General features: G+C 32.3%; 1 protein-coding gene across 1 annotated transcript; it reads right to left on the bottom strand.

Moving 5' to 3' along the window:
- Positions 1–6652: 6652 nt before the first annotated feature.
- LOC122303127 (BAG family molecular chaperone regulator 7-like) lies at positions 6653–10344 on the bottom strand. The gene is made up of 3 exons (XM_043114740.1): positions 9257–10344; positions 8073–8363; positions 6653–7176 (listed from the first exon to the last, which is right to left on the bottom strand). The coding sequence occupies exons 1-3, from the start codon at positions 10016–10018 to the stop codon at positions 6949–6951; spliced, it is 1281 nt and encodes a 426-aa protein (XP_042970674.1). The 5' UTR covers positions 10019–10344; the 3' UTR covers positions 6653–6948.
- Positions 10345–15569: the final 5225 nt, after the last annotated feature.

Below are 15569 nucleotides of genomic sequence, written 5' to 3'. Positions count from 1 at the left end.
GCCATGGAAATCTATCGGCCAAAACGCGTAAGGACACCTGTGATCGTGTCGGGGATGACGTGGCCACGTTACGGGGAGGGGCCCGCCACGTAAGGTGCTGGACGTGTGCTACTGTATCGTCCTTTTCAACAACACAAGTGGGTCTTTTCCGTCGTCTACCATTTCTTTTTTCCCGGATAGAGCTTAATGAGTGGCCGTCGATGAGCCTACGTTTTTATATAAATACTAAAAATTATTAGTCACCATACCTCTTTTTATCATAAATTAATATAATTTTATTTATAAATTATAAATTATAATTTTTTAATTTTTAATGACTTTACGTTCTGATTAGTTACTTTCAAGAAATGGTAACCCGTTAATGAATTACGTGGAGAAGGACCAGACTTGGTGGAACCAACATAGACATGGATTGCTCTGCAGAAATTTAGAATAGGATTCTAAAAATGAATAATTATTAATTAAAATTTTATATTTATGGTCTTAAATCTAGTTTTGATGTTAAAATGAATTAGATTTTTTATAAATAATAGTGAGTTAAGATTATATTATGAATTTTGTAAAATTTATTTAAAATGTATTTAGATGTTAAGATGAATTTAGATGTATTTATAAAAAGTTAAAAAATGTTATAAATTTTACATATAAATAAGTATTGAATTGAATAAAATTGTGAGTTATAAGATATTTTAAATTAATATGAATTTAATAATTTAAAATTAAATATTTAAATATTAAATTTAGTTAAAAATTAAATTTACTCCAAATTTTAAAGGGGACCTTAAAATCTTACACGCTTTTATAAAAAAAAAAATTTAATAAATCTGATATACAGTAAAAAAGTATTACACGAATAACATGTCGGTGTCAACCGTGTTTTGCACACGTTGGACTGACGCGGTAAAACCAATTACTTTAGAGTAAAGTTATGGGGGCAGACGTGCGGGATTTGGTGGGGGTCCACAACTGAGCTGGCGATGGAAACTTCTATGTTTACTTTGTTGCGGACGTTGACTAACGGATCTCCAAATCTAATTAAGCAAAGTAATTAATTAATTAAATTATTCGGTAATCTCTTGGAACCCACAACAGAATCTTCCGTTTCATTAACGGCGTAACGTTCAGTCAAAGTCAGAAATAAGAACTGTTTGCCTTGTTTCTAGTATTTTTTGTTTCCTTGGGCAGAGGTTGTTTCTTTGACACACTGTTTCAAACGTTTCTCTACTTAGTTTGTTTATTATTATTATTAGGCTTATATATTACAGCACAATTAAAATAAGAGAAATACTTTTTACAGTCAGGAAATACAGTCGGCGTGCAGTCGTGGAGAAAAAAATAAATTAATATGGGACTTACATGAAAAAAAAATTATTTTTATAATTTTTTTTTATTCATGTAGATTTTCCTGAATATAAAATAATTTTTTTATAATATTTTTTATTCATTCCGTATAGTCGACTGCACATCAACTATATTTGCCGACTGAAATATAAGAAAGCCCCTAAAATAATACCACTCCTTTTTCTTCTGTTTTGGTACTAAGAAAGCTCTTGCCATTGTCACTCGCAGCTAGTGGGTCGGTTCCTCCACGCGCTATTTTAAATATTTATGGCTGCTCCATTTCTTGCTCGCTCACCTACTGGTTCTCGTGTAAACTTTTTGTTGAATCTGATAAACAATAAAATTATTATTTTTTTCTAGTACTGCACGGGTGTTGCAGTTGAAATTTCACGTGCATCATGGCTCCTTCAAAAATTGGAATTAAATAATAAAAGAATAAAGTAATTTTATTTTTTTAAAATATCAAAACCGCATTTAAATTAGAGAAATAGTAGAGCCACTTAAAAAATTAAAACTATTTTTTAAAATTTTATTTTACTTAACGATTAAGAAAACGTTTTTTTAATAATTTTGAATTTTTTTAAATGTTTAAATGGGTTTTAAAATGTTTGAAAAAAATAGAAACAAAAATTTAAAAAAAAAAATTATTTACACTATTTCGGTAGACAAAAGGTGTGAAATCTTTTGTGGCCCTAAAACCGCTCTTTAAATTATTGACAGCATCAATTGACACGTCAGATTACTTTTTTTTTTAATAATTTGTATCGCATATTATATTTTTAATCGATTTTAATTATCATAACAATAACAAGGCATACCAGACACGAAATTAATGACATATGACTGTATCATGAGCATGAATTGCCAAATTGTCAACAAGAGGTGGTGAGTCCACCTAAAAATGTCAAGGAGAAATGTATATGCTAATAAATAAAATTAATATAGATCTTATGTATCTACTAGTCCTTCTCAATTAGCCTATGACTCTCTAAAGGTGAATGGGTTTTATAACAAGTTTCTTCCCACAACTTTCATTAAGTTTTCGGTTTTAATATGCATATATTATACGAGTTTTTTAGATTCCGTTTGGATTGAAAGTTGATTTCAAACTGTTTTTAAAAGAAAAGACTTTAATATCTGTGTACAAACTACTTTTGTTATTGTTTTTCCAACTGTTTATGTTCCCCTCGTTTCAACAAAACCATAAGCTAAATATGAACTCGTGATTAAAGAAGCTTATAAATTCGGTAGGTTCAAGGCTTTTTTATTTTATGTATTTATTTAATCATTGAGGTTGAATGTGGTTATGACTGAATCAAAAGGCTGTTAACACCATTGACATTTGCCATGTCAAATGTTGTGGAGGTAGAATTATTCAATTGGCTCAATAGTTAACATGTTTTCAGGCTGTATGCTTGATCCCCAACCACTCACTTTTCCATCTTCTTTTTTAATCGAAAATGAAAAGGGAAAAAGCATTAAGCTTGCTGCTTGACTTGACATCTACTATATTCAGTAATGGAAATGCTCCCTTGCCGTCTGAGCGGTATTATTAGGTAAAAAATATTTTTTTTAATTTGGTGATTAAAAAAATAATATATAATGTATTGGTATATTTTTTTATTTAATAATTAAGAAAATAATTAAAAAATATAAAAATAAAAATTGAAAAAAATGGTTATAATAATAATAATAATACTGGGTGGTCACGCCCAGCGATAAAGATGGGACGGCCCATATTTCAATAATTTACCTCCTTGTCCACACCAACATTTTGAATCTTCCCAACTAGTATTAAAAAATAAAAAACACATCATTGCTTGTCATCACAAATATTTTATTCATAAAAATAAATATATAAAGTGACTTAATTTGATGTGGTATATTATATTATAAAATTATTTTTATTATAAAATAGATCTAATGTATCATATAAAATCAAATTAATTTATAAATTTATTTTTGTATAATCTTATTATAATGTTAGCATTTCTATTTAAAAAATATTTGTAGAGAAGTAATTAGTTGGGATTGGAGATTGTATATTTTAGCACGGAATAAGTTGGACTTTGAAACCAGTTAAAATTAATGTAAGAATAATAAAGTTTTAGACCATGCGTGTGGGTGTATGTAATTGATATGTTGGAGTGAAATAGTATACGTTTTGTTCTACAATGTTCTAAAAGAATGGTTCAACAAATAATTAAATTAGTAGTTGCCGGGAGAAAAAGGCACAAGTATTAAGTATAGCCTGGACTGGACTGGAGGCGTGTTATAATCTCCCAAGTAATACAGACTCCTAACTTAGATTCAAATGCACATTATAATAATAATAATATTTATAATAATATTTATTTATGGTTCTTACGCTAAGATATTAGAAGTTCTTCCTTCTAAATGAAGTATCAAATAAATATATTAGGAGAAGAGCACGGATGGAAAGCTGAGTTTTAGACTGCGTTTAGATGTTAAGCTGAACTCAATTATTTATAAATGATAGTGAGTTGATATGGTATAGTGAGTTTTGAGGGGTCTATTGAAGATAAATTAAATGTGTTTGGATATTAAAATGAATTTAACCCCGAGGGGTAGCTCAATTGGTCAGGTCTTGGGTTTGCTCCCCAATAGTCACTAGTTCGAGTCCCCTCGGGGCCACTGGAGGATTTACCTGGTCGTTAACTTCAGAGCCCCTTGGGATTAGTCGAGGTGCGCGTAAGCTGGCCCGGACACCCAAGGTTATCAAAAAAAAAAAAAAAATTAAAATGAATTTAGTACTATTTATGGAAAGTTGAAAAAAGTTATGAGTATAACGTGTAAGAAAATTTTGAATTAAAAAATGATGTAGGTCTCGTGTGTAAGGATGTGTATTTGGATACTAGACTCAATTTAAAATTAGACTAAACTGAATTGATCTTAGTACATTCCATCAACCAAACTAGCCCTAAATAAGTTGCCGCCAGCATAACGTTGCATGGTAGTAGAATAATTCCTTATGATCCCCGTGATCTTGTGTAGTCTACTAAAAATAATGTTATATACAAGTTTAAAATAAGCAAAAATTTGGTGTAAACCTTGTGATAAAAAGCAAAACTCACAATAGAAAAAAAAAAATTATAGTGGGTTCTCAATTTTTTTATTAAATAGTTTGCACTAGGGGTGGGCAGCTCGTTACCCCGTCCTATCATGAGCGAGCATGCTATACTGCACCGTCCATGCGGGGGCACAAGTAAGACTTTTGTATGATTTTAAAATTCTATATAAAGTTAGTCTAGGGTACTCATGTCATATACAATCTCATAGAACAAGTCTAATAAATTTAAAAATTGATAACATAATTTTATGTTATCAATTTTTAAATGATTTAATTTACGATTTAAATTATATAATAATTTGAATAACAAAATATTTTTAGACTCAAAAATAATTTTTAAACTCAGTAGAGCATTAATATTCTTAAAATGGTCGGGAGGGTGGGGTGCAAGGAAGGGGTGCCCCCTCCCCCACATATGTAGATAGCACCCCTAGTTTCCACAATCTAGATCTGTATACATTATTTTTTTGACATTAAAAATTATATAAATACTATAATTGTCTCTTAGGAGTAATCGTTTGCGTTTTTTTGTTTTGACGTTCTTTTCTGTACGAGCATCTTTCTTTTTTTGGGGTTATGAACTTATTAATCTAAATCGACGTAATATTGAATCGAAAGGAAGCTGAATTTACAAAGATGACTATAACTGTAAAAAGAAAGCCCATAAGAAGTCCGTTTGGGAAGTGGGGATACCAGGAAAGGCCCGAGAAGGCCTCATTTTAAACACCACAGTGCTTCAACAGTTTATTGCTTATTGCTTTTCGATGGTAATAATAGTAGTTTCAGCAAGACCCATCAACCATCAAATTTTAACACTTTATAGCCATGTCCCCAGTGTGACCATTTAATAAAAAGTTATAAGCTTTAGTTGGAACATTTATTTTTGAACACCCTTAAGAGTATTAGTAGTGGGTTTAAAAAAGTTAAAATTTGATCAATATTTGACTATGAAGCATAAAAAATGGTTGTAGTGGACTTAATAAAATTACAGTAATTTTAGCCTTTATTAGTGGACCTTTATTAGTTTCACTTGGCAAAATTTATTGAGTCCAAGCTGCTGGCCATAATAATATTTTAACATAAAAAATTTCATTTCTGTTCTCCAAATAAACTAACTACTAGAATAGGACCATTTGACTAAATAGCCAAACGGGTTGCATTTTCTCTTATACTATTCAATATAGATGAAGTAAGGTGTAAGCACCACAGTAGTATTTTGTTCCTTATTATATGTTGGGACTTGTTGATTTGATTAGGTGTTAGGTTGAGCTCCGGTAGTAACCATCTATAGTTCAGACAACAGGGTTGAGTCAGATCAACAAATTGTGCTTGCTTGGTTTTGCGTGAATAATTTAGATTTCCAAGTTGATGAGTGTTGATCAACAGTCCATCTGATTTTTACAAATTATTATTTACTCGTACTTGTAAGGGAATATGATACAACCAGCATTGAGTGTATTAGAAAAGGGAGTATCAATGTTTTGCTAACATTGATACTCCTTTTTAATCTGTTAACATCCAAACATCATTTACCCAACCTAGTAATCTTGATTTGTAGAATCTCACAATTTATTCTTTGTTTAATTAGAACCTGTCCACATTTTGTAAATTACAAGTTAGGGTCATTTTGACCTTACATGTTGCATCAGATCATCATATTGCTACTCAAACCTCTTTCTTTTTGTCCATTTACCGATTTGTTGTCCTAGATGGGTATATCCCTAACATCTACACTCTATTTTGAGGGAGATCATTACAACTTAATACAACCATAAATTTTAATACAACCATAAACTTTAATACAATCATATATCAGTTGAAAAAATATAACAATTGTAAAAAACCGTTTGAAAATTTTATCCGTTTAAATAACATGACTATTAAAAAATTAATATATAATTTTTTGATAACGAATAAATATTCAAATTACAATTAAAATTAAAATAAATAAAAATGTCAAATTTAATAGAATAATGATATATCTGTTGAGTAGCTAACTAAATTTATAAAAGTAAATTTTATAGTCAAATTTTAACCAAACTTTATTGAACCCACTACTAGTGCTTTTATAGTTGGTGCATGAAATTCATTATAATCGTAAAATTAAATTATAAAATATAATTTTTTTTTTTAATCAGTGATATCTTAAGTGTATCGATCAACATACTTGTAAATACAATTTTTTTCTCTATCGAATTAGAAAGTGGATGCGATGAAGGGTTTCGTAGGTCGAGAAAATTAATAATTAGCACTTTCCAGTTTGAAACATTACAGACTTTATTCTAGCTCGTTCTTCCTGGGAACACACACACTAACAGAGCAGCGACAGAATTTGAATTCATGCAGTGGGAGAGGGGCCAGAGGGTAATTTGAATTCTCAGACGCAGTGGGAGAATTTCAAGCACTACACAATTCAATGCATATGAGAGAACCAAACAGTCAAAAATCTTCTCAACTAGGTCGCATCTTCCCGGTAACATGCTATAACAACGGTGATTTGTCATGTTACCGTGTCCTTAAAGGCATGCCTCGAAGGTGCTGGCACTCTCCTCTTCACGATTAAGCATCCGGACAACCTGTGCTACACCTGCTGCAATTTCCTTCTGAATCACACCATCGGGCATGTCGAAAGTCCTCCTCATGGACGGTGATCTCCCAGGAGGCTGCGGGTCCACTACATCTAGCATCGCTTCCAACTCATGCACCATTGACCTCTTTGCAGCACGCACCATGAGGTCAGCTCCCTGTTACAATATGCAGCATCCAATCCGCATTAGGAGAACCAATAATGGCCATATGTCCTGTTTGATTTCTTGACACTAAAATTGGAAGAGATGAAAAACATGAAAGCTTAACAACAAGGAAATGCCAGAGTAAACTGTCGTGTTAAAAACTAATTGGCAGTTAAAAACTATCAACAATTTCTTGGTGTGATATGGTAGATCAGGGGATGGTTGAAAACAGTACGTTCTATCGTTAGAACTACAAGTAGGATCTTTCGGAAAATAAAAACAAACCAGCATAACTGTGCTTCTTTTGGACCAACCTTGGATAATTTGATGGAAGAAATCATCCTAATGGAAAAAATCAATCAATGCTGTTTAATAAGGTTTACATGATTGCTATTATTATGGGGATTTTCATACAACAAAATCTAAAAGTATTACAGTCCATAATTTTGCTAAGCAACTTGTAAAGTTTTTAATCATCTATCAGGTTTCTTGTGATTTGATAGGATGTCAAAAGCTTTCTGGACCCTTTTTAGTATTTAGTTCACCATAACTCCAAATGTAGACTCTCTAAAACTGAAGCAGTTTCTAAAATAGTTATTGAGTACACATCTTGATTCCCATTGGTTTATAATAATGGACAGCAACAATCTTCAAAACAACAATTTGCCAAGAATGATATGAAAGAACAATTTGCCAAGAACATGCACGTATCATTCTCGAAAAACTTTATTTTTTTTTACAAGTATCATTATTGAAAACTATTCATAACATCCCCTCAAAATTAACCGTTGAATGGGGAAGTAAATAAACCACACTAGCCAGATCAAACTTTTGGCATTTGATGAAAATTCACTAAGAGCTACATCACATTCACAACATGGAAAAGAAATCAAGTGAGATGAAGTTACCTCAATGGCATCAACGGTAAGGAGAAGGACAATAATTTTTTCTGAGAACCTCTGTCGCTCTGCAGCATCCTGGGCTACATGACGTCGGTAGGAGAAATTATTGAACAATGCTCTGATCTCCTTCAACTTGGCCTTGGCAACTGCCAGTTCTCTAAGGTTACGAAGAGCCTGTGATCTGCGGATCAGATAAGCTCTAAAGGTCATCTGAATCATCATTGCTGCATCTTGAGGAGATAGTTCCTTCTTCTTACCTTTGTTCCTTACACCAGCTCCAACTCTCTTGGCAAAGGCCTTCAAAGATATAGTCAAATACAAGATCTCAGTTATTAAATGATTCATGAAGGAAAAATTTAATTAGATGGAGCAAAAAAATGAATTGAAAAGATAATCAAAGGACTAAAAGAGGTTAAAAATCACAAAACGTTGCAAGCGACAACTGAAACTTCACCACTCAGCCAAAAGAAAGAGAATGAAAAATAAATAAAATAAAATCAAACTCAAACTTGACCACATTTAAAGGAACCATGTAAATGTATTCTCCTTGTATTTGACATGATGTTCTTCTGGTTTCAACCTACACATACAAGTTTTTCGACAAATTAAAGACATTTTCACCTTAACATCTACTCACAAATCACAGCAAAAAAGGACGACTTTTGGTTGTAGCCATTCATCGACAAGATGTACAGAGTATGGCAGGATTTGTGTTTTACTGAGAAAAAAAAGTTTTAACGAAAACATCAACCATAGGTCAAACACGAACACGAATTTATAGAATGCAGTTACCTATCAAAAAACAATTTCACAGAATGCAGCTTTGACCAAAAAAAAGAAAAAAACGAAGGAAACGGATCATTCTTCTAAAATCATATTGTACATATTTCCGTAAAGCCATTTTGTAGCTGTACCTCATCTAAACGTTGCCATTTTGCAGTTATTTACTGAAAATACCAGCCATTTATTCGTAAAAACTTCTAAAATTCTGCGTTAAATCAAAGAACTCCCATGGTATTAAAATCAGTGACTAGCTCCAAATTTAGACCAACGCTACAGGTGGAGCATCTTTGCAGTCAAGTGACCAGCATTATATGGATTAGATAAGCACAAACACGCATAAGAAATTAATTTAAATTAATTGGAGCATAAATCGGGGGATTAAAATTTAAGTGTAATTTAATTAAAACCTGTCTTAAAACCACAGCCCCGTGATCTACAGGCTCTTCGATCTCCACCACACGCGTGTCACACTCCCCCTTCTTCTTCTTCTTCTTCTTCTTCTTCATCTCCTCCTTCGATCCGCTATTATCACCTGCATCGCCACCTGATGCTTTGAACGAGTACGTTCGTGCGATCGGACGGCTCTCCACTCCTCTCTCATTGATCTCGGCCTTCCATTTATATTTTTTCTCGACCCCTCCCTCCTTCTTCCCTTCTTTGATCTCCGCCGTCCATTTGTACTTCCTATCCGGGCCGTCCTTCTCTGGGCTATTGATCTCCGCTATCCAAGTGTACTTCCGGTCCCCGCCATGGAGCTTTGAGTTGAGAAGCCGATCGAAACGAGACTCCAGTAGGCCTACTCGGTCGCACAGGCTCTGCAAGTAAAAAGACTCGTCTACAAGCCTGTCGACTCGCTGGATTCGTCTATAAGACGAAAGCGACGGAGTTTCATCCACACAGACAAGATCGGTGACCGAGTCGAAGAATTCAAGAGGGCTGGGGCGGGGGGAAAGGTTTAGTAGGTCGAGACCGAGGCTGAGATCGAGATCTTCCTCTACAAATGACGGGAAAGCTAGGGGCTTGGGCGAGAAAATTGAGGTGTCTCTGACGAAGAGGGAAGGGTAGTAGCAAGGCTCGATGAGGTCGATTCGTCTAAGTCGGCTCATTGTTCGCTTAGTTGAAACGGTGTATCTCGATGGGTCAGAGTGAGCTAGAGAGAAACGAACCATTTAAGGGTTTATGGGGTGAGTGGAGTGGCCTTTTGATGATCTGATAAAGATGTTGAAAGGTGAAGAAGCAGAAGAAGACGACAATTTTGTGGAAAGCAACGGTGGTCGGTAGCGGCAAAATTGGAATTTCGGAGCATAAGATCGATTTGGAGTGATGGAATAGGGCGTCGTGAATAAGGTTCGCCGCATATTTGAGATTTTAATTGACGAAAATGACCACGCAGTTGAGGGAAATTACAGAGTCACTGCGAAGCGAATCTGTTAGTGCGATTGCACTCTTGAATCAAAAGTGCAGACACTGCAAAGCATGTGAGTCCATGATTTGAGTGAGACTTGGTGAGGGGGTAAAGGCACCTCCCCCCCCCCCCCCCCCCCCCGGCGCCAACGGGGGCGCACATGCTGCTGTATGATTGGATTAAAGAAGTAATTTTTCCAGCACAACAATCGTTTTCAAAACAAAACCAGGTTGATCTCCACCGAATTTGGAATCCCAAGATTCAAAAAGCCACATTTTTTTTTTTGTTTTTGGAAGGTAAAAAGCTTCAAATTTTGGTGGGGATGATTGTTCCTGATTAGCAATAATTTAAGGCGTGATTGGAGCTCGTTTCTGAGGCTCTTTAATTATCATCATTCACTGTAAACTTAATTATTCACCCAATATTATTGTCGCATTTCATGTTTGTGTGACTCTGTCAAAATTATTTTCCCCGTATTATATCTTACAATTAGATTAAACATTATATTCGAAAAACTTACAAGAATAAATTAATTGGGCAAGCCACTTTTTGTTCTGTTCTCTTGTTACCTTTTTAAACTTGTCAAAAGGTAATCGATTGCAAAAGTAAATCCGAAAAATAATAACATGATCTCTCATGGGTGCCATTTTCTTCAAAAGTGACCCAGGCCCGATAAAAGAAAAGAGAATATCCAAACTCCAAAGCACTTAAGAAAAGAGGACAATCACGAATATTTGCTTACTTTTCTAGTTGCTTATGAGTGAAATATTGAATCGAAAAAGTGGGAAAAGGATAGTGAGCAGCGTTTGATATGCAGGGCAACTCAGCAAACTGTTATAAATGTCAAACTATTGCAATTATTTTATGAAATAAATTGCTTCAAAACAAGATCCTAGTTTTTGGTTCAAAACATAATCTGCGAAGTACATATATACAGTACTCGGATGATCTTGAACTAAAAGAAGAAAAGAACAAAGAAATATTGTCGTCATAAATTTCTTAAGTAGGGCTGAGGAAACATCCTGGCCGTTCCACGTAATAAAAGCAACCATAAAACCTCCCCATCGCATAACCCATCAAAACCATACCAAGCACCAGTACCCCCCTAGCCATAGCCCCACATAATCTACTAATCCCAACTTTCTTCTGTTTTCCCTTCACATCTTTCTCAATAAAGTCGACCCCAACAACACCCTCCTTCGCCCCTTTCTCCACTAAACAATCGAGCAGTTCCGCCTGCAACAGATCATCATGGTTCACATGACCTCCGCCAAACTCCACCAGCGCCTTCTCTTCCTGCAAACCTTGTGAAAACCTTTCCGGGTCGTCTTCGTAATAAACAGGGGAGCCCAAGTTGTCGGAGGCCTCCCCATCGTCGTCGAGATATGACTCGGTACTGCAAGAGCACGTGGAAGCATTATCGTCGAAATTAAGCGCCGAGGTTTTGAAACGTCCGTCCCAGACCAAGAAAGCGCGCTCGAGTTCGGAGAGTCTTCGTGCAATGTGGTACAAATGGTGGGGCTTGGATGGGCCGGATGCTAGCTCGGCTGATAGGAGGTTGCTGACGAACACAAACTTTTGGTGGATGTCTTCGAGCACAGCATCGGGGCATGGGGTCTGGGTCTGGGCGGCGAGAGAGTAGACACGGTTGAGTTCAGATTCAAGTTCTTGGAGTTTCTTCTGCAAGATTGAGTATCTCTTTGTCATGTTGGATCGGTTTCTTTGTGGAAAGGATTTCGGTTACTCTTTCTTTTGGATTAATTGGCTGGAAACTTGTGAAATATTATTTGGGTCGACGGTTACAATTTTTGTGTGACGGTTGAGGTTGGCTCACGTACGCCTTATTTATCGCCGTTCATTTTCTGATTACTTTTATTTTATTAAATTAATATTATATGTACGTGATGATTCTATTTTATCAATTTGTTTTTTTTTTTAATTTAAGTTTTGAATTTCAAATCTTAAAATAGTTACCACTCCACTAATTAACACGTCAATATTTATAATTATGTAAATAAAATTACAAGTATAAATAATTTAGGTAAATATTAACAAAAAGATAATTTTACATTTAACGTAAAAGCGAACTATGCTCAACCTACTCCTCCTGCAAAGGGATTTGCTAGATACAGTCGGTAAATACAGTCGGCGTGTAGTCAGCTGTACGGAATGAATAAAAAAAAATTATTTTATATTCAGAGAGACCTACATAAATAAAAAAAAGTTATAAAAATAATTTTTTTTTCATATAGGTTTCGTATTAATTCACTTTTTTCTCTACGACTGCACGCCGATTGCATTTCTCGACTGTAAAAAGTATATCTCTCCTGCAAAAGGTTAGGCTTAGTAAAATTTTTATGTCTAATTATTTTTATATTTTTTTTATACTTTGCTGATATAATTAGTTATATAATTTTTTAATATAAAATAATTAATTTAATCCATCACATTAATAATATACATATATAATACATAAAAATAATTATATATAACGTAACTCTAAACTTAAAACGCTTAATTTCTGTTTGACCAAAAGATGATAAATTTTTTGGCAAATCAAGAACCTTTTTCGCTCGAGTGTATTACCCGAATAGTGCATATATCAGCAAAGGGTTTTGCTACATACAGTCGACAAATGCAGTCAGCTTGCAGTTGGCTGTACGGAATGAATAAAACAAATTATAATTTTTTTTTTTTTATATTCAGGGGGACCTACATAAATAAAAAAAAAGTTATAAAAATAATTTTTTTTTCATGTAAGTCCCGTATTAATTTATTTTTTTACAATCGACTGCACACCGACTATATCTGCCGATTGCAAAAAGTATTTCTCATCAGCAAATAATAATAGTCCGATCTTGCTTATGGAAGATAAAGAACATCAGAATTTATAATGCATACAGCACATACCTACACGAGCAGGCACTTTTTATATATCATATCAATGATTAGATTGTAAAAATTCATGTGATATATTTAGTACTAATAACATTATTTCCTCTAATATCTTTAAGTATTCTGAATATTTTCATTATAAATATAGATACAATATTTAAAAAAATATAAGATTACTCAAGTTTATGGAGAGTATTACAGAAAAAAAGAAATTACACGAAAGTAAATATTTAAATTGACGTGAATTCATGTGATTTATTAATAATAATAATTTTACAATCTGACATATCATATCTAACTATATTAATTTTATTTTGTGGTTAAAGTATTTCTCATTGTATCATAATGGTTAAGTGGATGCATGAAAAATAGATAGATTAGTAACAATAGAATATCACTAAGAGTAATGTGTGAATTTTGTATACTTCCAACGTGTAATGTGTTGGTTAAAAAGTATAGAGTACAAAGTTAAATATTTTAACATGAATATTAATATTAGAATTTTTTTATTTTCTATAATCCACAATAATATAATAACAATAATTAAAAGATGTACCTTTCTCCATCTCACTTTGATGAAGAATTTGATTTGATTATGAAAGAATGATCACCCTAATAATTTTAACTCTGAGTGTCTCCTGATGGCTAGAGGTACAATAATATTGTAGGTAAGAACCTTTAACTCTTTAGTATTATTTATAGACTTATAACCATTATAAAATTTAGATATATTCATATCTCATTGTAATTAGATATATAGGTATTATTGTCCTACTGTGACTCATTAATTAAATTATAATATTTAAACTGGTTTAAACTCATTAAGACATGGGTGTGTGAGACATAGAATTTTAATAAAACTCTTACAAATGCATGAAAAATAGATAGGCGTGTAACATTCGAATATCAGTGAGAGTAAAGTGTCAATTTTGTATACTTTCAACGTGTAATGTGTTAGTTTAAAAAGTTTAGAGTACAAAGTTAAAAACTCTAATACATCAAGGGTGTCAATTATATTTATATGAATTTTATGGGAAAAATTACACTTGTAAATCCTTATTGGATTATCTAAATGCAAATGTAAAATTTAAATAATATGATATGATTTTACATTTGGTTATTCCATTCAAAAATTATTTTTACATTGGATTATTCATCGATTAGTCAAAATAATAATAAAATATTATAAATTTAATAATATATATTGTTTTCAATTGTTTCTTATGAATTTATTTTCTAAATTAAGAGCTTATATGGAAATATATTATTATTTTTTATTAAATAATATAGAGAAACAATGCAGGAGGAAAAATGAGAATGTGAAGAGAGAATAGAGAGAGAGAGAGAGAGAGATTGTAAAAATATATTTTTTTATTCATTTAGTTGTGATACAGTAACAACTAAATTTGGTTGGAAACTTTAATTTTATTGTAGTTAAAAGTCAAAAGTTTTAAAGTTAGATAATCCAATATGGAGCATTTTTAAATGCTATTAGTTAAATTTTTCATTGAATTTGTATTTTTATAATCCAACGAGGATGCTCTAAGCCGGTTAAAATAAATACAATTTGCATTGCTCTCAAGAAAAGTTTAAAAATCCATTATATTCTAAATTAAGTTTTTTCAAATTAAATTTTGCCACTTAAGCATTATAGAAACCATATTTTTTTTTTTTAGAAATACTTTAGTTACAAATAGATTACATAAAAATAAATATACAAATTGACGTGATTTAATGTAATATCAAATTTTAAAATTAATTTTATTATAAAGTAAGTCTAAAAATTATATAAATTTGTAAATTTATTTTTATATAATCTTTTTGTATATATAATACTTCTAATTTTTCATGTTCACTTATAAGTAAAAGTACTAACTCTATGTATTCACGGGACACGATATGCATTTATGCGAGCCCAAACGGTGTCGTCACAATCAATTTAACGAGATCGATGAAACCATGCCTGGTTCCACCCAATGCCACACAATGACTCAAATGGGGATGTTAATGTCAAGATCTTTTACATGAGATGATATAAATCCTAGTCTATAAATAAGAGAACCAAGTTCGAAACCCATAAATGTATTAAATAAATAAATAAATAAATAATTTTACTCATAATTTCTACACACCATATATTATATTTATATTTATTTTTTTTTTCGCTTACTAAATTTATTTTATATGAGATGATGAGTAGAAAAATTCAAATAGTTTAAAAAATAAAACGAAAATAAAAAATAAAAAAAGTTTGGTATGTGATGTGTGAAAATGATAAGTATCAAAACTCGAAAAAAATTTAATTTTTTTTGTTTTATTCTTCTTATATTAATTAATTTATTTTATTTATCATTTATACATCACATATTTGATAAAAATAAAAAAAATTATGTATAGTATGTAATGCGAAGATGATAAAT

The sequence above is a fragment of the Carya illinoinensis genome, chromosome 3, assembly GCF_018687715.1.
Source record: "Carya illinoinensis cultivar Pawnee chromosome 3, C.illinoinensisPawnee_v1, whole genome shotgun sequence".
Lineage (NCBI taxonomy): Eukaryota > Viridiplantae > Streptophyta > Magnoliopsida > Fagales > Juglandaceae > Carya > Carya illinoinensis.
Note: the sequence above shows the minus strand (reverse complement) of the source record. Positions and strands in the feature narration are given on the sequence as shown.